Here is a 24,220-nt window from a genome sequence, read left to right on the forward strand (position 1 = left end):
AATAACAATAACAACAACATGCATTTGAGAAAGGAAGGAACGAGAAAGAGAGAAGGAACGAGAAAGAGAGAAAGGACGAGAAGAGAAGAAACAGATTGAGGCAGAAAGAGGAGAGGGCAGAAAGAGGAGAGAACAGGGCAGAAAGAGGAGAGAACAGGGCAGAAAGAGGAGAGAACCTAAAAAAATGGGGATGAAGTAGTAGGATGGGCTATTTACAGATGAGCTATGGACAGGTGCAGTGATCTGTGAGCTGCTCTGACAGCTGGTGCTTAAAGCTAGTGAGGGAGATATGAGTCTCTAGCTTCAGTGATTTTTGCAGTTTGTTCCAGTCAGAGAGAACCTAAGAGAATGCCATACCCCCTGGGAACAACATCCCTCCCAATGTGTTCTCCAATCTCATAAAACATTTTAGAAAAAGGCTCAGTGCCATTATCCTTGTAATGTGAGTTATTGAAAAGTATTGAAAACAGGGGTGCCAATAATTTTGACCCTTATAATTTAGAGAAAGGGAAAAAAATATTACTTGTTGAACAAAATCTATTTCGCTGAGCAATTGTATTATTATAAAATATAATTTTCCACACAAAAAAATGCATACATCCGGCCGTGAATGGTAGTCCCGTAGGGTGGCGCACAATAATAATTATTATCAAGGGTGTCAATAATTATGGACCTGACTAAGTCTATGGGGTAATCTAACCTCACTGAACCTGTGGCTACCCACCGGGCACAGATGTCAATTCAATGTCTATTCCACGTTGGTTCAATGTGGAAACGTTGATTCAATCAGTGTGCCCAGTGGGTATGGCCTTCTCTTAGGTTCTCTCCTCTTTCTCTCCTCTTTCTGCCCTCTCCTCTTTCTGTTCTCTCCTCTCTTCTTTCTGCCCTGTTCTCTCCTCTTTCTGCCCTCTCCTCTCCTCTTTCTGCCCTCTCTTCTTTCTGCCCTGTTCTCTCCTCTTTCTGCCCTCTCCTCTCCTCTTTCTGCCCTCTCCTCTTTCTGTTCTCTCCTCTTTCTGCCCTCTCCTCTTTCTGCCCTCTCCTCTTTCTCTCCTCTCCTTTTTCTGTTCTCTCCTCTTTCTGTTCTCCCCTCTTTCTCTCCTCTCCTCTTTCTGCCCTGTTCTCTCCTCTTTCTGCCCTCTCCTCTCCTCTTTCTGCCCTCTCTTCTTTCTGCCCTGTTCTCTCCTCTTTCTGCCCTCTCCTCTCCTCTTTCTGCCCTCTCCTCTTTCTGTTCTCTCCTCTTTCTGCCCTCTCCTCTTTCTGCCCTCTCCTCTTTCTCTCCTCTCCTCTTTCTGTTCTCTCCTCTTTCTGTTCTCTCCTTTTTCTGTTCTCTCCTCTTTCTGCCCTCTCCTCTCCTCTTTCTGCCCTCTCTTCTTTCTGCCCTGTTCTCTCCTCTTTCTGCCCTCTCCTCTCCTCTTTCTGCCCTCTCCTCTTTCTGTTCTCTCCTCTTTCTGCCCTCTCCTCTTTCTGCCCTCTCCTCTTTCTCTCCTCTCCTCTTTCTGTTCTCTCCTCTTTCTGCCCTCTCCTCTTTCTGTTCTCTCCTCTTTCTGCCCTCTCCTCTTTCTGCCCTCTCCTCTTTCTCTCCTCTCCTTTTTCTGTTCTCTCCTCTTTCTGTTCTCCCCTCTTTCTCTCCTCTCCTCTTTCTGCCCTGTTCTCTCCTCTTTCTGCCCTCTCCTCTTTCTGCCCTCTCCTCTTTCTCTTTCTCTCCTCTCCTTTTTCTGTTCTCTCCTCTTTCTGTTCTCTCCTCTTTCTGCTCTCTCCTCTTTCTGCCCTCTCCTCTTTCTCTGTTCTCCTCTTTCTCTCCTCTCCTCTTTCTGCCCTCTCCTCTTTCTGCTCTCTCCTCTTTCTGCCCTCTCCTCTTTCTCTGTTCTCCTCTTTCTCTCCTCTCCTCTTTCTCTCCTCTCCTCTTTCTGTTCTCTCCTCTCCTCTTTCTGTTCTCTCCTCTCCTCTTTCTGTTCTCTCCTCTCCTCTTTCTGCCCTGTTCTCTCCTCTTTCTGTTCTCTCCTCTTTCTGCCCTCTCCTCTTTCTCCTCGTTCCTCCATACAGAATCTTGTCCTCTTAAATTCAAGACACAGGTTTTCAGTGGGGTTTCTTACCTGTATTGGATCATATATATATTTAGGGGTTACTTACCCGTATTGGATCATATATATATTTAGGGGTTACTTACCCGTCTTGGATCATATATATTTAGGGGTTTCTTACCCGTATTGGATCATATATATTTAGGGGTTACTTACCCGTATTGGATCATATATATATTTAGGGGTTACTTACCCGTCTTGGATCATATATATTTAGGGGTTACTTACCCGTCTTGGATCATATATATTTAGGGGTTTCTTACCCGTACTGGATCATATATATTTAGGGGTTTCTTACCCGTACTGGATCATATATATTTAGGGGTTTCTTACCCTTATTGAATCATATAATAAATAGGGGTTTCTTACCCGTATTGGATCATATATATTTAGGGGTTACTTACCCGTATTGGATCATATATATATTTAGGGGTTTCTTACCCATATTGGATCAAGTAAGGGAAAAAAAATGTATGAAATGAATTGAAATGTATGCATTCACTACTGTAAGTCGCTCTGGATAAGAGCGTCTGCTAAATGACTAAGTACTCATATAAGTACTCATCATATATATATTTAGGGGTTTCTTACCCGTATTGGATGACACCCATCATGGGTCCGGCCACACCCACGTTGATGACCTGTGCCACCTCAGCCAGGAAGTCCTTCTGGATCTTAAAGCGACGCTTCCCAATACTCCAGCTACCGTCCATCAGCCATGCTATGTCTACTTTACAGTCTGCCAATCAATCAATCAATCAATCAATCAATCAATCAATCAATCAATCAATATGATATCCCAATACTTGAACTACCGTCCATTAACCACGCTATGTCTACCTTACAATCAATCAATCAATCAATCAATGTGATATCATCGGGGTTATATGTTATAACACATAATAAACAGCTGTCCAGCCTAGTCCCAGTCCTACGGTGAACCTGTGTACGTGTGTGTGTGAACATACTTGGGTCTCCCTGAGTAACAGGCTCTGGGTCAGCACGGGGTAGTGAGTCCTGCTCTCTCACACTGAAACCTGAAGACAGAAGATAACAGACAGAAGAGAAGATGACGGACAGAAGAGAAGATGACGGACAGAAGAGAAGATGACGGACATAATGTCATCATGCTTTTACCAACTGAGACATTACAAGATAACATCTAAGGATGGATCCATTATGTATTTGAGACCTAAAGTTCTGGTCCCAGTGAGCCATATCTGTTTCTGTCTTTTTAAATGGTTAGTGGGTATCGTTTTCCAGGCCTGAGTTGTTGGATGCAACGGACTACTTTATCAGTTTGAATCTGTTGGAGCTAGCAATAACTAGCGAGAGGAAGATTATTGTCAAGTTTGGAACAGAGCTAGAGTTCTGGAGGTGAAATGGAAGGGGTAGAAGGTGCTGTGAGGAGTTGGAAGTCCGAGCCTTGATGGACATGGTTATGAAAAATATATGTTTGGTCCAGAGTGAGATTTTTTGAAGAGGGTGGAATCAAGCCTTTTGGCTGATCCATGGGTGGTTTCAGGTTGGGTGGAAAAGATGGTGGGTATTTTTTTTTTTTGGGGGGGGGTATTTTAGCAGCAGCTATTCTTCCTGGGGTCCACACAAAACATGAAACATGATGTAATACAGAACATTAATAGACAAGAGCAGCTCAACGACAGAACTACACATATAAACTGTATATTTTAAAGGCACACGTAGCCTACAGTACATATCAATACATACACACAAACTCTCTAGGTCAAATAGGGTTGTGTCATGAGGTGTTGCTTTATCTGTTTTTTTAAACCAGGTTTGGTGTTTATTTTAGCAATATGAGATGGAAGTTCCACGCAATAACGGCTCTATATAATACTGTATACATCCTTGAATTTGTTCTGGATTTGGGGACTGTGAAAAGACCCCTGGTGGCATGTCTGGTGGGGTAAGTGTGTGTGTGTCAGAGCTGTGTGTAAGTTGACTATGCAAACAATTTGTGATTTTCAACACATTAATGTTTCTTATAAAAAGAAGAAGTGATGCAGTCAGTATCTCTTCAACTCTTATGCAGGAGAGACTGGCATACATAGTATTTATATCAGCCCTCTGATTACAGTGAAGAGCAAGACGTGCCGCTCTGTTCTGGGCCAGCCGCAGCTTAACTAGGTATTTCCTTGCAGCACTGGACCACACGACTGGACAATAATCAAGATTAGACAAAACTAGAGGCTGCAGAACTTGCTTTTTGGAGTGTGGTGTCAAAAAAGCAGAGCATCTCTTAATTACGGCTAGACCTCTCCCCATCTTTACAACCATCGAATCTACCGTTGAAGTCAGAAGTTTACATACACTTAGGTTGGAATCATTAAAACTCGTTTTTCAACCACTGCACACATTTCTTGTTAACAAACTATAGTTTTGGCAAGTCAGTTAGGACATCTACTTTGTGCATGACACAAGTCATTTTTCCAACAATTGTTTACAGACAGATTATTTCACTTATAATTCACTGTATCACAATTCCAGTGAGTCAGAAGTTTACATACACTAAGTTGACAGTGCCTTTAAACAGCAAGGAAAATTCCAGAAAATTATGTCATGGCTTTAGAAGCTTCTGATAGGCTAATTTACATAATTTGAGTCAATTGGAGGTGTACCTGTGGATGTATTTCAAGGCCTACCTTCAAACTCAGTGCCTCTTTGCTTGACATCATGGGAAAATCAAAAGAAATCAGCCAAGACCTCAGAAAAAAGAATTGTCGACCTCCACAAGTCTGGTTGATCCTTGGGCGCAATTTCCAAATGCCTGAAGGTACCACGTTCATCTATACAAACAATAGTACGCAAGTATAAACACCATGGGACCACGCAGGCGTCATACCGCTCAGGAAGGAGACACGTTCTGTCTCCTAGAGATGAACGTACTTTGGTGCAAAAAGTGCAAATCAATCCCAGAACAACAGCAAAGGACCTTGTGAAGATGCTGGAGGAATACAGGTACAAAAGTATCTATATCCACAGTAAAACGAGTCCTATATCGACATAACCTGAAAGGCCACTCAGCAAGGAAGAAGCCACTGCTCCAAAACCGCCATATAAAAGCCAGACTACGGTTTGCAACTGCACATGGGGACAAAGATCGTACTTTTTGGAGAAATGTCCTCTGGTCTGATGAAACAAAAATAGAACTGTTTGGCCATAATGACCATTGTTATGTTTGGAGGAAAAAGGGGGATGCTTGCAAGCTGAAGAACACCATCCCAACCGTGAAGCAGGGGGGTGACAGCATCATGTTGTGGGGGTGCTTTGCTGTAGGAGGGAGTGGTGCACTTCACAAAATAGATGACATCATGAGGGAAGGAAAATTATGTGGATATATTGAAGCAACATCTCAAGACTTCAGTCAGGAAGTTAAAGCTTGGTCACAAATGGGTCTTCCAAATGGACAATGACCCCAAGCATACTTCCAAAGTTGTGGCAAAATGGCTTAAGGACGCCAAAGTCAAGGTATTGGAGTGGACATCACAAAGCCCTGACCTCAATCCTATAGACAATTTGTGGGCAGAATTGAAAAATGTGTGCAATCAAGGAGGCCTACAAACCTGATTCAGTTACACCAGCTTTGTCAGGAGGAATGGGCCAAAATTCACCCAAACTATTGTGGAATGCTTGTGGAAGGCTACCTGAAACATTTGACCCAAGTTAAACAGACCAGTTTATTTCTGGCCATCCATTCTAAAACAGACTGCAACTCTTTGTTACGAGTTTCAGTGACTCCATTAGCTGTGGTTGGTGATGCGTATATGGTTGAATCATCAGCATACATGGACACACTTTGTTTAATGCCAGTGGCAGGTCATTGGTGAAAAGAGTAGAGGGCCTAGAGAGCTGCCCTGCGGTACACCACATGAACTTACTAATACTTTTTAATGTATAACAGGCTATGAGTTTTTTTTAACATGTCACACTTCCATTAAATAAAACGCTTTGAGTTCTAATAGATAGATAGCTCTGAATCCACAATATGGCAGAGGTTGAAAAGCCATAGCACATACGTTTTTTCAACAACAGTCATTTAATATTGAAGGCTGCACTGAAATCTAACAATACAGCTCCCACAATCTTCTTATGATCAATTTCATTCAACCAATGATCAGTTATTTGTGTCAGTGCAGTACATGTTGAGTGCCCTTCTCTATAAGCATGCTGAAAGTCTGTCGTTCATTTGTTTACAGAGAAATAGCATTGTATTTTGTCAAACACCATTTTTTCCAACAGTTTGCTAAGAGCTGGCAACAAGCTGATATGTCTGCTGTTAGAACCAGTCAAGGCCTCTTTACCACTCTTGGGTAGCGGAATGACTTTGACTTCCCTCCAGGCCTGAAGACAAAGACTTCCTTCCAGGCTCAGATTAAAGATATGACAGATAGGAGTGGCTATAGAGTCAGCTACCATCCTCAGTAGCTTTCCATCTAAGTTGTCAATGCCAGGAGGTTTGTCATTGTTTGTCATCAATAACAATAATGTTTCCACCTCTCCCTCACTAACTTTACAAAATTCAAACTTACCATGCTTTCTGCCATCAGATTCGATGAAAGATGGTGTTGAATTTGTCTTTCTGCCCATAATTTCATTAAAAGTACTACATTTTTTTCTCCATCATTCTTTATGTCATTGATCTTGGCTTCATAATACAGTTTCTTCTTCTTTTTGTTGAGTTTAGTCACATCATTTCTCAATTTGCAGTAAGTCAGCCAGTCAGACGTGCAGCCAGATTTATTAGCCACTCTTTTTGACCCATCTCTTTCAACCATACAGTTTTTCAATTCCTCATCAATCTATGAAGCCTTAACAGTTCTAACGGTAAGTTTCTTAACAGGTGCATGTTTATCAGTAATTGGAAGAAGCAATTTCATAAATCCATCAAGTGCAGCGTCTGGATGCTCCTCATTAATCACATCAGACCAACAAATATTTTTAACATCATCCACATAAGAGTCACAGCAAAATCTTTTGTATGATCTCTTATATACTATTTTAGGCCCAGCTGTTGGAACTTTGGCTTTCCTGCATATAGCCACTATATTGTGATCACTGCATCCAATGGGTACGGATATAGCTTTAGTTCTACCTGGAACCAGAGGTTTCTTCATGAGAGGGTTCTAAATGGAACTCAAAGGGGTTATCCTACAGGGACAAATCAAAGGGTTCGACGTGGCTCCCAAAAAGGTTCTCCCATCTGGACAAATGACAGAACTCTGTAACCAGAGGGTTCATGACAGGGTTCTATGTAGAACACAAATGGACAAAATTAAGAACCCACAAGGATTCCTTGTGAGAGGTTTCTAATGACAGGAACAAATGACAGAATGTCTATTGGTTCTAATGTTTTAACAATCTGTATTATACCCCAAAGATCCAGTGGCATAGCAGGAAATTCATGCCACTGGTAACTGAGAGGTTGTGAGCTCAAATCCCAAGTGAGGTTGACTCCAAAGTAATCAGAATTTTGCTGGTCTGCAAAACCACACCCATCATTATCATATTTCCCAGCATGCTCTATTGCAGTAAGATTTTTTAAATTGTTTGTTTCAATGTCTGTGTTTTTGCATTTGGTATTTTATTAGGATCCCCATTAGCTGTTGCAAAAGCAGCAGCTACTCTTCCTGGAGTCCACACAAAACATGAAACATGACATAATACAGAACGTTAATAGACAAGAACAGCTCAAGGACAGAACTACATCAATGTACATTGATTGATTAAAGCTAAACAAAGATAAATAACATACATTTTGTTAAAATAATCCAATCTGTTAGTTGGATTTATTGCACATGGTGCTGAGATGTTTCAGTTTAGATGGTTTAGGTAGGCTCATTTATTCATCTTTTAACCCTGGCAGTCATTCTGAATGTAGATTGAGGGAATCTACCCAGGCTGGATCCTAATTGGAGTTAAATGTCACTTTACAAACCAGCATAATGTGACTTGATGCTGGTTTTGCTCTAGCTTATGCTGGTCACCAGTGTCCGAAACACAACGAAGGCTGGTCACCAGCGAAAACACAACGAAGGCTGGTCACCAGCGAAAACACAATGAAGGCTGGTCATCAGCGAAAACACAACGAAGGCTGGTCACCAGCGAAAACACAATGAAGGCTGGTCACCAGCGAAAACACAACGAAGGCTGGTCACCAGCGAAAACTAGTGATGGGGGAAAAAAAGCTTCATGAAGCATTGAGCATATTGTGTTGAATATAGGTTCACTAATTGAGGCTTTGATCAACACGTTCTACACTAGTGGCACCTGCTGGACAAAATAATTGAGAAAAGCACACTGCTTCGAAATAAACAGCTTAGCAATATCGATGTATGACTTGGAGCTCTGGTATCAAACGTAACATCACTAGCGAAAACACAACGAATGGCTGCTCACTAGTGATGTGACACTGAGGCTTTGTGATGCACTTTGTGGTGCAGCGGGAAGTTGCTGGCTTTAGTAGCCTATAATCATTCAGAATACCAGCTTCGCCATCTTACATCATGGTGACACTTGTTGCCTTCAAGTTTACTTAAAAAAAAACAGAAAAAAACTATCTATGGAATTAGATTAGTAGTTAGCTACGGCGTCATAAGACACGGTGCACTGGGTGGGTTTCATGGAAGAATACTGTACCAAGTTATCTAGCTGAATAAACTAAGTTTGAGCCTATTCCTGGAAACATTGAACCACTGTAGTTTACATCAATTATAATTTCTAAGTGGAAGTTGGAATAGTTATATTTGAGTGTTTCAGCGAATGCTCTCTAGCTTCCCCAGTTATTGAGTTAATTTTCTTTCCAATCTCCTTTGCATTAGCGTAGCCTCTCCTGTAGCCTGTCAACTATGTGTCTGTCTATCCCTGTTCTCTCCTCTCTGCACAGGCCACACAAATGCTTCAAACCGCATGGCCGCTGCCACTCTAACCTGGTGGTCCCAGCGCGCACGACCCACGTGGAGTTCCAGGTCTCCGGCAGCCTCTGGAACTGCCGGTCTGCGGCCAACAAGGCAGAGTTCATCTCAGCCTATGCTACCCTCCAGTCCCTCGACTTCTTGGCGCTGACGGAAACATGGATTACCACAGAAAACACTGCTACTCCTACTGCTCTCTCCTCGTCTGACCACGTGTTCTCGCATACCCCGAGAGCATCTGGTCAGCGGGACTGGAATCCTCATCTCTCCCAAGTGGACATTCTCTCTTTCTCTCCTGACCCATCTGTCTATCTCCTCCTTTGAATTCCATGCTGTCACAATCACTAGCCCATTCAAGCTTAACATCCTTATCATTTATCGCCCTCCAGGTTCCCTTGGAGAGTTCATCAATGAGCTTGACACCTTGATAAGTTCCTTTCCTGAGGATGGCTCACCCCTCACGATGTCTACCTTTGACTCATTTCTCTCTGCCTCCTTCTTTCCACTCCTCTCCTCTTTTGGCCTCACCCTCTCACCGCCCCCCCCTACTCACAGGGCAGGCAATACGCTTGACCTCATCTTTACAAGATGCTGTTCTTCTACCAATCTCACTGCAACTCCCCTCCAAGTCTCCGACCACTACCTTGTATCCTTTTCCCTCTCGCTCTCCTCCAACACTACTCACTCTGCCCCTACTCAGATGGTATTGCGCCGTCGCAACCTTCGCTCTCTCTCTCCTGCTACTCTCTCCTCTTCCATCCTATCATCTCTTCCCTCTGCTCAATCCTCCAACCAATCTCCTGATTCTGCCTCTTCAACCCTCCTCTCCTCCCTTTCTGCATCCTTTGACTCTCTATGTCCCCTATCCTCCCGGCCGGCTCGGTCCTCCCCTCCTGCTCCGTGGCTTGACGACTCATTGCGAGCTCACAGAACAGGGCTCCGGGCAGCCGAGCGGAAATGGAGGAAAACTAGCCTCCCTGCGGACCTGGCATCTTTTCACTCCCTCCTCTCCACATTTTCTTCCTCTGTTTCTGCTGCTAAAGCCACTTTCTACCACTCTAAATTCCAAGCATCTGCCTCTAACCCTAGGAAGCTCTTTGCCACCTTCTCCTCCCTCCTGAATCCTCCCCCCCTCCTCCCTCTCTGCGGACGACTTTGTCAACCATTTTGAAAAGAAGGTTGACGATATCCGATCCTCGTTTGTTAAGTCAAACGACACCGCTGGTCCTGCTCACATTGCCCTACCCTATGCTTTGGCCTCTTTCTCCCCTCTCTCTCCAGATGAAATCTTGCGACTTGTGATGGCCGGCCGCCCAACAACCTGCCCGCTTGACCCTATCCCCTCCTCTCTTCTCCAGACCATTTCCGGAGACCTTTTCCCTTACCTCACCTCGCTCATCAACTCATCCTTGACCGCTGGCTACGTCCCTTCCGTCTTCAAGAGAGCGAGAGTTGCACCCCTTCTCAAAAAACCTACACTCGATCCCTCCGATGTCAACAACTACAGACCAGTATCCCTTCTTTCTTTCCTCTCGAAAACTCTTGAGCGTGCCGTCCTTGGCCAGCTCTCTTGCTATCTCTCTCAGAATGACCTTCTTGATCCAAATCAGTCAGGTTTCAAGACTGATCATTCAACTGAGACTGCTCTTCTCTGTGTCACTGAGGCTCTCCACACTGCTAAAGCTAACTCTCTCTCCTCTGCTCTCATCCTTCTAGACCTATCTGCTGCCTTTGATACTGTGAACCATCAGATCCTCCTCTCCACCCTCTCCGAGTTGGGCATCTCCGGTGCGGCTCACTCTTGGATTGCGTCCTACCTGACAGGTCGCTCCTACCAGGTGGCATGACGAGAATCCGTCTCCGCACCACGTGCTCTCACCACTGGTGTCCCCCAGGGCTCAGTTCTAGGCCCTCTCCTATTCTCGCTATACACCAAGTGACTTGGCTCTGTCATATCCTAACATGGTCTCTCCTATCATTGCTACGCAGACGACACACAATTAATCTTCTCCTTTCCCCCTTCTGATAACCAGGTGGCGAATCGCATCTCTGTATGTCTGGCAGTATTATCAGTGTGGATGACGGATCACCACCTCAAGCTGAACCTCGGCAAGACGGAGCTGCTCTTCCTCCCGGGGAAGGACTGCCTGTTCCATGATCTCGCCATCACGGTTGACAACTCCATTGTGTCCTACTCCCAGAGTGCTAAGAGCCTTGGCGTGACCCTGGACAACACCTTGTCGTTCTCCGCTAACATCAAGGCGGTGACCCGATCCTGTAGGTTCATGCTCTACAACATTCGCAGAGTACGACCCTGCCTCACACAGGAAGCGGCGCAGGTCCTAATCCAGGCACTTGTCATCTCCCGTCTGGATTACTGCAACTCGCTGTTGGCTGGGCTCCCTGCCTGTGCCATCAAACCCCTACAACTCATCCAGAACGCCGCAGCCCGTCTGGTGTTCAATCTTCCCAAGTTCTCTCGCGTCACCCCGCTCCTCCGCACACTCCACTGGCTTCCAGTTGAAGTTCGCATCTGCTACAAGACCATGGTGCTTGCCTACGGAGCTGTGAGGGGAACGGCACCTCCGTACCTTCAGGCTCTGATCAGTCCCTACACCCAAAGAAGGGCACTGCGTTCATCCACCTCTGGCCTGCTCGCCTCCCTACCTCTGCGGAAGCACAATTCCCGCTCAGCCCAGTCAAAACTGTTCACTGCTCTGGCACCCCAATGGTGGAACAAGCTCCCTCACGACGCCAGGACAGCGGAGTCAATCACCACCTTCCGGAGACACCTGAAACCCCACCTCTTTAAGGAATACCTGGGATAGGATTAAGTAATCCTTCTAACCCCCCCCCCCACCCTCCCCCCCAGAAAAGATATAGATGTACTATTGTAAAGTGGTTGTTCCACTGGATATCAGCATCTGCTAAATGACGTAAATGATTATTTAGGATGCTTAAAATAGAAGCTTAAACTATACTACATTAAACAAATGATTTGAACAACAGTGTAGAAAGTGTGGTTTTACATAAAACTATTTTCTAAATAGTTAATCCTTCTACAGGATTCGAGGTCATACCTTTACATCACTACGTGATCTATAATCCCCTACTCTGCCTGCTAAACTACTAGTCAGGTAAAACTACTAGTCAGGTAAACTACTAGTCAGGTAAAACTACTAGTCAGGTAAACTACTAGTCAGGTAAAACTACCAGTCAGGTAAACTACTAGCCAGGCTAAACTACTAGTCAGGTAAACTACTAGCCAGGTAAACTACTAGTCAGGTCAAACTTTTTTTTGTACAAAATCCAAACCATATTTCTAAGTTGGTGTTTGAAAGCAGCTTGGAATTGAAGAAGGCATCGGAACCATGGAGAAATCAGTGGGATATTGCATTTTGCAACACACGGTTTGAAAAAGCATGTGATCAAACTAAGCTTTAGGCATCATTGATGACGTACTTCTGATAAAGTAATAGACGCATTGGCACACTGCTTCGAAGTTACCTGCGTAGTGATTTCACCGCCTCGGAACTCCGGTATTAAATGTAACATCACTACTGGTTACCAGTGAAAACACAACGAAGGCTAGTCTAGCAGAACCAGCTAGACCATGCTGGTCGGCCAACATTACCAGTTATACCATGCTGATCAGATAAAGTTGACCAGCTTCTGACCAGCACGGACCAGCTTGAAATGTATGCTGGTCTATGCTGTTTTTTTAAGCTAGGAGGTGCTACATTATCTCACCTGAATCAAAAGGGTTCACTTCTGGTTTCCAGGAGTCCACTGGTTCCACTGTGTAGAGGGTGTTAAACAAGCTGAGCATTAGCAAGGTCAAAGGCATAGCATAGCATAGCATAGCACTCACCCTTGTCAGGATATACTGTGTGTATAACACTTCATAACAATCAGGACAATATCTGGGACTGTTATGACATATTATCACAATGGAAAGGCAAAGCAGCAGTCTACAGTGTGGCTTAGTCTCCTCCCCAGGCTCAATACTAGCTAACCCTAACCCTAACCCACTTTAGTGTAGCCTCGTCCCCAGGCTCAATACTAGCTAACCCTAACCCAGTTTAGTGTAGCCTCGTCACCAGGCTCAATTCTAGCTGGCTGGTGGACAACATTATGATTAGTGCAACTAAAAATGGCAAAAGAAACTTGAAACTTTAAGAGGTACCCACCTCTAGTGTGAGTTGTGTCTTGTGGCTCGGGGTCTGCTGACTGGGGTGCTGGAAGATACAGATAGAGAATATAGAGTCGTCATTGACCCCAAGACGTGACCATTTTTCATTCAGCCAGATGTTTGGATGTGTGTGGTAGTATTTTCTGTTGGATGAGCTTGAAATGGCTTATCCCTGTTGGGCTCAGTCTTGTTGGTCTCAGCCCTGTTGGTCTCAGTCCTGTTGGTCTCAGTCCTGTTGGTCTCAGCCCTGTTGGTCTCAGCCCTGTTGGTCTCATCCCTGTTGGTCTCAGCCCTGCTGGTCTCATCCCTGTTGGTCTCAGCCCTGTTGGTCTCAGCCCTGTTGGTCTCAGTCCTGCTGGTCTCAGCCCTGCTGGTCTCAGTCCTGTTGGTCTCAGCCCTGCTGGTCTCAGTCCTGTTGGTCTCAGCCCTGTTGGTCTCAGTCCTGCTGGTCTCAGTCCTGTTGGTCTCAGTCCTGCTGGTCTCAGCCCTGTTGGTCTCAGAAACCAGCTCTTCATTTAAGATGTAGATGCTTTCAACATTTTCACCAACCCCAACCCCAACACTAACCCCAACCCTGATAGAACTAACCCTAACCCCAACCCTGATAGAACTAACCCTAACCCCAACCCTGATAGAACTAACCCTAACCCCAACCCTGATAGAACTAACCCCAACCCCAACCCTAACCCCAACCCTGATAGAACTAACCCCAACCCTAACCCCAACCCTGATAGAACTAACCCTAACCCCAACCCCAACCCTGATAGAACTAACCCCAACCCCAACCCTAACCCAAACACTGATAGAACTAACCCCAACCCTAACCCCAATCCCAACCCCAACCTTGATAGAACTAACCCCAACCCCAACCCTGATAGAACTAACCCTAACCCCAACCCTGATAGAACTAACCTTAACCCCAACCCTAACCCCAACCACAACCCTGATAGAACTAACCCTAACCCTAACCCCAACCCTAGCCCTAACCCAAACCCTAACCCCAACCCTGATAGAACTAACCCTAACCCCAACCCCAACCCTGATAGAACTAACCCCAACCTTAACCCTAACCCCAACCCTGATAGAACTACCCCTAACCCCAACCCTGATAGAACTAACCCCAACCCTAACCCCAACCCTGATATGACTAACCCCAACCCTAACCCCAACCCTGATAGAACTAATCCTAACCCCAACACTGATAGAACTAACCCCAACCCCAACCCTGATAGAACTAACCCCAACCCTAACCCCAACCCTAACCCTAACCCTAACCCTAACCCCAACCCTAACCCCAACCCCAACCCTGATAGAACTAACCCTAACCCCAACCCTAACCCCAACCCTAACCCCAACCCTGATAGAACTAACCCTAACCCCAACCCCAACCCCAAGCCTAACCCCAACCCCATCCCTGATAGAACTAACCCTAACCCCAACCCTAACCCTAACCCCAACCCCAACCCTGATAGAACTAACCCCAACCCTGATAGAACTAACCCTAACCCCAACCCTGACCCTAACCCTAACCCTAACCCCAACCCTGATAGAACTAACCCTAACCCCAACCCCAACCCTGATAGAACTAACCCTAACCCCAACCCCAACCCCAACCCTGATAGAACTAACCCTAACCTCAACCCCAACCCCAACCCTAACCCCAACCCTGATAGAACTAACCTTAACCCCAACCCTAACCCCAACCCTGATAGAACTAACCCTAACCCTAACCCCAACCCTAACCCTAACCCCAACCCTGATAGAACTAACCCTAACTCCAACCCCAAACCTAACCCCAACCCCAACCCTGATAGAACTAACCCTAACCCCAACCCCAACCCTGATAGAACTAACCCCAAACCTGATAGAACTAACCCTAACCCCAACCCCAACCCTGACCCTAACCCTAACCCCAACCCTGATAGAACTAACCCTAACCCCAACCCCAACCCTGATAGAACTAACCCCAAACCTGATAGAACTAACCCTAACCCCAACCCCAACCCTGACCCTAACCCTAACCCCAACCCTGATAGAACTAACCCTAACCCCAACCCCAACCCTGATAGAACTAACCCTAACCCCAACCCCAACCCTGATAGAACTAACCCTAACCCCAACCCCAACCCTAACCCCAACCCCAACCCTGATAGAACTAACCCTAACCTCAACCCCAACCCCAACCCTAACCCCAACCCTGATGGAACTAACCTTAACCCCAACCCCAACCCTAACCCCAACCCCAACCCTGATAGAACTAACCTTAACCCCAACTCTAACCCCAACCCTAACCCCAACCCCAACCCCAACCCTAACCCCAACCCTAACCCCAACCTTAACCGCAACCCCAACCCTAACCCCAACCCTATAGAACAGATGGGTCCAGGCACTATAATCTGCAGCTCAATGTCCTGAACTGTAGATGCCAGTTGAGCTCGTGTCTTGTCATGGGTCCATAAAGAGCTTGGTTTGGTTTGTGCATTGAGGCGTATGTATTGGTAGGAGGACTGCGATGCATAAAAACAAATCTCTAAACTTTACAAAACACCCATACCATATGGTGATGGAGAATTCTTGTTTTACAAAAACAAAATTCATGAGCAAAATAAAGGGATTGATTAAAAAAAGGTTTGATCCAAAAATAAAGATTTTGATCAGCCACACCATACAGTATGTGACTGACTCATATTGTATGTATGAAAACATTTCAATCTTTATCTTTCCATGTATATAGGGTTGAACATTTCCAGTCATTTCCCCAAAATTCCCAGGTTTTCCAGAAATCTCGGTTGCAATATAAACGGAATCAGAAAGGAATAAGAAATGTCAAATTCCAACCAGGATTTCAAAGACAGAAAATGAAAAAGAAACTTACGGTATTCTCCAAAGTTATAATACCAGCGTTCATACTCGGAGATATCAGGCCTGGGGTCGCGGGCTACACAGGAAAGGGTTTTTACATTACGTTAACTATAATGTTAGTATCACCACCGTGGGCATCATACTGGCTCAGGATGCGCACATTTCCATGCTTATGATTGGTCAGATCTGTGGCTAAACCAATCACAGACCAGGAAAGAGAAGAACCTTTTACCTGGGTCATGTTCATTAGGGCACATCGTAGCAAAACATATATAAGGGTTTCTTAATGGACAACGGCAGGTTGTCCCTCCTTGTTTCAGTCCATTTTTCTGTGCTTTGGTGCCTAGTGAATATGACCCAGACTTATTCCCATATGTCTAAACTCTATGCCCTTAATGTAAACCATGCCATACGTCCTTCATATACCAGCGTTCTCGTGTGGTAGACACATGGCATCTGGAGAGATATTGGCATGGAATATACTTACAGTGGAACCATAGTAAACTCATGCTCTACATGATACCTGAGTATATCAGTCAACATACCAGTATGGATTGATCTTTACATGCTACGCACACTGATATGAACAGATGTGGATATGTAGGTCTGGTCCCTACACACAAGTTGTACAACTGATGTACAACGTATTTTTATAACGGTTGTGACACAACAGAGAGTTTTTTTTGCACAAAGGTAATTACACCAGAATTGTAGAGAAGGCACTCAGCGGTTGTTTAAACATTTTCTGCTCTCTGTTGTATCACAACCATTGAGTTAAATGTGTTGTACATCAGTTGTACAACCTGAGTGTGTATGGTGCTCTCTGTGGTGCAGTACCGTGCTGCTCTGAGAGGGGGCAGTAGAGGACGCCTGTTTTGTTGTACTACAGTACTGCCGCTGTGACTGGTAAGGTGATGACTTACCTGTCATCTCTGGCGCTGTCTCCGCCTCGCTCCATGTGTAGCCTGAATCTGGAGCTGCTTGACTTACGTCTGAATGTACAGCAGAGAGGGTTAGGGAGGCAAACAGTATATTAGTAGAGGTCTGCTGGCTAAGACGGTTGACAAAAGTTGGGCTTAGTTCCATTTCAGTTCTGAATTCCAATATATTTGAAATACATTGGACACAGGACACTTATAGACAAGTGACATGTATTGAAATGGGTCTTGACCACTACTCTGGTATACAGTACCAGTCAAAAGTTTGGACACACCTACTCATTCAAAGGTTTTTCTTTATTTTTTACTATTTTCTACATTGTAGAATAATAGTAAAGACATCACAACTATGAAATAACGTATATTGAATCATGTAGTAACCAAAAAAGTGTTAAATAAATCAAAATATATTTTATATTTGAGATTCTTCAGAATTTCAACCCTTTGCTTTGATGACAGCTTTACACACTCTTGGCATTCTCTCAACCAGCTTCATGAGGTAGTCACCTGGAATGCATTTAAATTAACAAGTGTGCCTTGTTAAGTTAATTTATGGAATTTCTTTCCTTCTTAATGCATTTGAGCCAATCAGTTGTGTTGTGACAAGGCAGGGGTGGAATACAGAAGATAGCCCTATTTGGTAAAATACCATATTATGGCAAGAACAGCTGAAATATTCAAAGAGAAATGACAGTCCATTACTTTAGGACATGAAGGTCAGTCAATGCAGAACATTTCAAGAACTTTTAAGGTTTCTTCAAGTGCAGTCGCTAAAACCATCAGGCGCAATGATGAAACTGGCTCTCATGAGGACCGCCACAGGAAAGGAAGACCCAGAGTTACCTCTGCTGCAGAGGATAAGTTCATTACAGTTAACGGCACCTCAGATTGCAGCCCAAATAAATTCTTCACAGAGGTCAAGTAACAGACCCATCTCAACATCAACTGTTCAGAGGAGACTGCGTGAATCAGGCTTTCATGGTCGAATTGCTGCAAAGAAACCACTACTAAAGGACACCAATAAGAAGAAGAGACTTGCCTGGGCCAAGAAACATGAGCAATGGACATTAGACCGATGGAAATCTGTCCTTTGGTCTGATTCCAAATTTAACATTTTTGGTTCCAACCGCTGTGTCTTTGTGAGATGCAGAGTAGATAAATGGATGATCTCTGCGTGTGGCGTTCCCACCGTGAAGCATGGAGGAGGAGGTGTGATGGTGTAGGGGTGCTTTGCTGGTTTGTTTTTCATTTGTTCATTTCATTTGTTTTTCAACAGGACAATGACCCAACACACCTCCAGGCTGTGTAAGAGCTATTTGACCAAGAAGGAGAGTGATGGAGTGCTGCATCAGATGACCTGGTCTCCACATTCACCCGACCTCAACCCAACTGAGATGGTTTGGGATGAGTTGGGCCGCAGAGTGAAGGAAAAACAGCCAACAAGTGCTCAGCATATGTGGGAACTCCTCCAAGACTGTTGGAAAAGCATTCCTCATGATGCTGGTTGAGAGAATTCCAAGAGCGTGCAAAGCTGTCATCAAGGCAAAGCGTGGCTACTTTGAAGAATCTCAAATATAAAATATATTTTGATTTGCTTAACACTTTTTTGGTTACTACATGATTCCATATGTGTTATTTCATAGTTTTGATGTCTTTACTATTATTCTACAATGTAGAAAATAGTAAAAATAAAGATCAACTATTGAATGAGTAAGTCTGTCCAAACTTTTGATTGGTAGTGTGGTACTGTGTTAAAAGCCAACACGCAGAATACAATAACTAGATGGGATGATACTGTGAAACATTTTACAACGGTGTATTATTAAGATACTTTAATCAAGTTAGTTTAGGATTTACAGATTATGACCAATCTTAGCAGAATGTTAACTAGATTGGTTTTGTATTGTTTAAATGTATTTACTGTTTGTTATGATGTATTTATGATCTGTTAAAGTATTGTTATTTAGAAGGAATGATTTTCCTCGTCTTTAGTACCTGTTGGCCGTCTCGCTCCAGGGTACCAATCAGGTCGTGCGAAGGAAGGGGGCGGCCTATCCCTACGAGCCAAAGCTGAGAGGGGGAGGGGCAAGATTAGAACGTTGCGTTCATGATGGACAAGCAGTGTGATGATATGTTGTGATGTCATCACTCAATCTGACCAGTGCACCATGTGTTCTCTATAAAACAATAAAAAGCAGCGTTATTAGTGAGGTATACACATGTTTCTCAATACTCATATAGGGCCAGTTAAAAAACATTAGAATCTTCGTTGATTTTAAACTAGGAGTAGAGTAGGCTAAATCTGTGTCTGGGGAACTGGCCCATTGTGTACATGGTACCAATGTAATATAAAATAGTTGGAGGTTGAAGGTTGTTTTGTGATATATAACACTAGGTTGAAGGTTGTTTTGTGATATATAACACTAGGTTGAAGGTTGTTTTGTGATATATAACACTAGGTTGAAGGTTGTTTCGTGATATATAACACGAGGTTGTTTTGTGATATATAACAATAGAGTGAAGATTGTTTTATGATATATAACACTAGGTTGAAGGTTGTTTTGTGATATATAACACTAGGTTGGAGGTTGTTTTGTGATATATAACACTAGGTTGAAGGTTGTTTTGTGATATATAACACTAGGTTGAAATTTGATTTGTGATATATAACACTAGGTTGAAGGATGTTTTGTGATATATAACACTAGGTTGAAAATAGTTTTGTGATATATAACACTAGGGTGAAGATTGTTTTGTGATATAACACTAGGGTGAAGATTGTTTTGTGATATATAACACTAGGTTGAAGATTGATTTGTGATATATAACACTAGGTTGAAGGATGTTTTGTGATATATAACACTAGGTTGAAGGTTGTTTTGTGATATATAACACTAGGTTGAAGGTTGTTTTGTGATATATAACACTAGGTTGAAGGCTGTTTTGTGATATGTAACACGAGGTTGTTTCGTGATATATAACACTAGGTTGAAGGTTGTTTTGTGATATATAACACTAGGTTGAAGGTTGTTTTGTGATATATAACACGAGGTTGTTTCGTGATATGTAACACTAGGTTGAAGGTTGTTTTGTGATATATAACACTAGGTTGAAGGTTGTTTTGTGATAAATAACACTAGGTTGAAGGTTGTTTCGTGATATATAACACAAGGTTGTTTTGTGATATATAACACTAGAGTGAAGATTGTTTTGTGATATATAACACTAGGTTGAAGGTTGTTTTGTGATATATAACACTAGGTTGGAGGTTGTTTTGTGATATATAACACTAGGTTGAAGGTTGTTTTGTGATATATAACACTAGGTTGAAAATTGATTTGTGATATATAACACTAGGTTGAAGGATGTTTTGTGATATATAACACTAGGGTGAAGATTGTTTTGTGATATAACACTAGGGTGAAGATTGTTTTGTGATATATAACACTAGGTTGAAGGTTGATTTGTGATATATAACACTAGGTTGAAGGATGTTTTGTGATATATAACACTAGGTTGAAGGTTGTTTTGTAATATATAACACTAGGTTGAAGGTTGTTTCGTGATATATAACACAAGGTTGTTTTGTGATATATAACACTAGAGTGAAGATTGTTTTGTGATATATAACACTAGGTTGAAGGTTGTTTTGTGATATATAACACTAGGTTGGAGGTTGTTTTGTGATATATAACACTAGGTTGGAGGTTGTTTTGTGATATATAACACTAGGTTGAAGGATAATTTGTGATATATAACACTAGGTTGAAGGATGTTTTGTGATATATAACACTAGGGTGAAAATTGTTTTGTGATATATAACACTAGGTTGAAGGTTGATTTGTGATATATAACACTAGGTTGAAGATTGTTTTGTGATATGTAACACGAGGTTGTTTCGTGATATATAACACTAGGTTGAAGGTTGTTTTGTGATATATAACACTAGGTTGAAGGTTGTTTCGTGATATATAACACGAGGTTGTTTCGTGATATGTAACACTAGGTTGAAGGTTGTTTTGTGATATATAACACTAGGTTGAAGGTTGTTTTGTGATATATAACACTAGGTTGAAGGTTGTTTTGTGATATATAACACTAGGTTGAAGGTTGTTTTGTGATATATAACACCACGTTGAAGGTTGTTTTGTGATTGTTGAACACTAGGGGTACATTTGACCTCCATCATCTAGGACGTGACAATGGTTAATAAAATCTCTCCATTTCTGCCCATTTTCTATGCACGGTCTTGCAGGCCTTCTCATACAGCTGCAACTGTATATGCATTTGTAAATCAAAACCTTTCTTGAGTTGCACTTTTTACCTTTGGCTGGAGGTTTTGGCGCAGTAGCGTCTGTCTGTTTTATTGCCTCTGCCTTAATAAAGTGTGCGCCTGTTCACAACTCTCTGCTCTCCTGCACCTGACTTCTCCACCAGTAGCGCACAACCTTGACAGAATTCCACACCACCCATGGAGTCAGCAGGAGCAGGTACCCCGGTCAGAGGAGTCAAGGAGCGCGTCCAGGCACACTCGTCAATGTTGCAACATCTCGGTGCCATGATGGATCACATTGTCCAGACCATGGACTGCTGGGAGAGACAGGAAGTCTCTCCAGCGCCTCGACCAGCGCAACCAGGGTTACCTCTACCCGTCCCTCCTGAATCCAGTCCCAGTGGGATGCGTCTCTCCCTTCCCAGGGAGTATGATGGGACGGCAGCACGGTGCCAGGGGTTCCTATTACAGCTGGACCTATACCTGGCCACCGTTCACCCAGCTCCCTCGGGAAAAGAGAGAGTGTCCGCCCTCATGCCTCTCGGGGAGAGCTCTGGAGTGGGCAAACGCCATGTGGGGAGAAGGAGACGCGGCATTGGACCACTTCGATGAGTTCACCCGCCGCTTCTGGGCTGTCTTCGACCATCCGCCCGAGGGTAGAGCGGCAGGGGAACGACTCTTCCACTTGAGGCATGGGACGAGGAGTGCCCAGGAGTTTGCCCTGGAATTCCGGACCCTGGCTGCCAGAGCAGGATGGAACGACAGGGCCCTTATCGACCACTACCGATGCAGCCTGCCCGAGGACATCCGACGGGAGTTGGCCTGCAGGGGTGCCACCATCACTTTTGACCAACTGGTGGATATGTCCATTTGGTTGGATAACCTGCTGGTCAACCGCGGACGTCTAGAGAGGGCTCTATCGGTTCCATCTTCCAGCACCCCCGCTCCAGTGCCCATGGAGCTGGGAGGGGCTGCGCTTAGGGAGGCTGGAGGAGGGGCCTTCACATGCACCATCTGTGGCCGCAGAGGGCACACTGCCGGTCGGTGCAGGGTTGGTCCCTCTGGGAGTCGAGGCAGCAGGCGGGGCACTCTGGCGTCACCCAGGTGAGTCTGCACCACTCTCATCCAGAGTCCTCTGTTGTCCACTTGTTTGTACCTGTTTGTTTTCCTGAGTTTTCCCCGCATTCCCAGAATAAGGCACTCGTCGATTCAGGCGCGGCTGGGAATTTTATCGACAGAGCGTTCGCCATTAGTTTAGGGATCCCCATTATTCCTGTGGTTAGACCTTTCCAGGTACACGCTCTGGATAGTCGACCATTAGGGTCCGGGCTAATCAGGGAAGCCACCATCTCCCTGGCCATGGTGACGCAGGGGGGTCATGAGGAGAGAATCAGTCTCTTTGTCATTGACTCTCCTGCGTTTCCCGTGGCACTAGGCCGTCCCTGGTTAGCTCGTCATGACCCCACCATTTCATGGCAACAGAGGGCACTCACTGGGTGGTTGCGAGAGTGCTCGGGAAGGTGTGTAGGGGTTTCCATTGGTGCTACCACAGTGAAAAGTCCAGACCTGGTCTCCACCGTGTGCATCCCCCCAGAATATGCCGATTTGGCTCTCGCCTTCTATAAAAAGAAGGCGACTCAATTACCACCCCATCGACAGGGGGATTGCGCGATAAATCTTCTGGTAGACGCTGCACTTCCCAGAAGTCAAGTGTATCGTGTAGACAATAAACAGATATGGCTTATTAACCTATACAGTCCAAATAATGATGATCCAAGCTTCTTTGAAAAAATATATAAGAATTTATCAACTCTACGAGCAACACTAGACTCTATTATTATGGTGGGAGATTTTAATACGGTCTTAAATACCTCTATGGACCGGAAAGGAAATCACACTACAAACTGTCATCCTTCAGGCACTTAAGGAAATCATGAATGTCATGGATATATTGGAATTAGTGGATATATGGAGACTTAAATATCCTGACCTAGTGAGATATACATGGCGGAGGCTTAATCAAGCTAGCCGTCTTGACTATTTTCTTATGCCATTCTCTCTTGCACCAAAAGTTCAAAAAGTGTTGATAGTGGACAGAATGTGGTCGGATCATCACATAATTGGCATATATATTACTTTTACAGAATTTCCAAGTGGGCGAGGATATTGGAAATTTAATCAAAGCCTACTAGATGATAAATTGTTTATAACTAGGACAGAATAATTTATAACTGACTTTTTCAGACATAACATAGGTACAGCAGATCCCCTTATTGTATGGGACACTTTTAAGTGTGCTTTTAGAGGCCATGCAATTCAGTACGCATCTATAAAACAAGAGCAATTTAGATCAAAAGAGTCCATATTAACAAAGGAAATTGAAGGACTAACGGTACAGTTAGATAGCAATAAAAACTGGACCATAGAGGCTCAGAATTAGTTAGAGGAAAAACAAAAAGAAATGTAGGAACTTATTCAAGAAAGATCTAGTGTAATATATTATAAAAAATAAAGTGAACTGGATGGAATATGGGGAGAAATGCACAAAATTATTTTTCAATCTTCAGTATAGAAATGCTATCTATTTTATTAAAACTTGTTACAAATGATGGAGTCACGCATGATTCACCGAATGATATTTTGAAAGAGGAAGTAAAGTACTTTAAGAATATTGTCGTTACAGTCTCCTCAATCTCCACTAACTGAAACTAATTTTATGGATTTTTTCCCTAATAATAATGTAATATTAACATCTGTACAGAAAGACTCTTGTGAAGGCCAAATTACAGAGGAGGAACTTCTTGATGCAATTGGGGCCTTTAAGGATGGGAAAACTCCAGGGCTGGATGGCATACCAGTGGAAGTATACAAAACTATTTTTGATATACTCAGAGGACCATTATTAGCATGTTTTAACCACTCCTATATAAAGGGTAGATTAT

The 24,220-nt window shown here is 43.8% G+C and overlaps 1 protein-coding gene across 5 annotated transcripts in view; it reads right to left on the reverse strand.

Annotated features, from left to right (window-relative positions):
- Window positions 1-24,220, reverse strand: part of vit (vitrin) — a 173,363-nt gene that overhangs the window by 12,276 nt on the left and 136,867 nt on the right. For 4 of the 5 annotated variants that reach the window (XM_045702271.2, XM_045702270.2, XM_045702268.2 and 1 more), the window contains 7 exons: window positions 19,001-19,075; window positions 16,991-17,059; window positions 16,081-16,143; window positions 13,204-13,251; window positions 12,764-12,811; window positions 3,050-3,118; window positions 2,673-2,820 (listed from right to left, as the gene is read on the reverse strand). In XM_045702271.2, coding sequence (XP_045558227.1) covers window positions 2,673-2,820; window positions 3,050-3,118; window positions 12,764-12,811; window positions 13,204-13,251; window positions 16,081-16,143; window positions 16,991-17,059; window positions 19,001-19,075 — 520 coding nt within the window. The remainder of the gene's footprint in view (window positions 1-2,672; window positions 2,821-3,049; window positions 3,119-12,763; window positions 12,812-13,203; window positions 13,252-16,080; window positions 16,144-16,990; window positions 17,060-19,000; window positions 19,076-24,220) is intronic. The other variant, XM_045702269.2, reaches the window with a different exon arrangement.

Source organism: Salmo salar, chromosome 19 (genome assembly GCF_965601325.2).
Source record: "Salmo salar chromosome 19, fSalSal1, whole genome shotgun sequence".
Classification (NCBI taxonomy): Eukaryota; Metazoa; Chordata; class Actinopteri; order Salmoniformes; family Salmonidae; genus Salmo; species Salmo salar.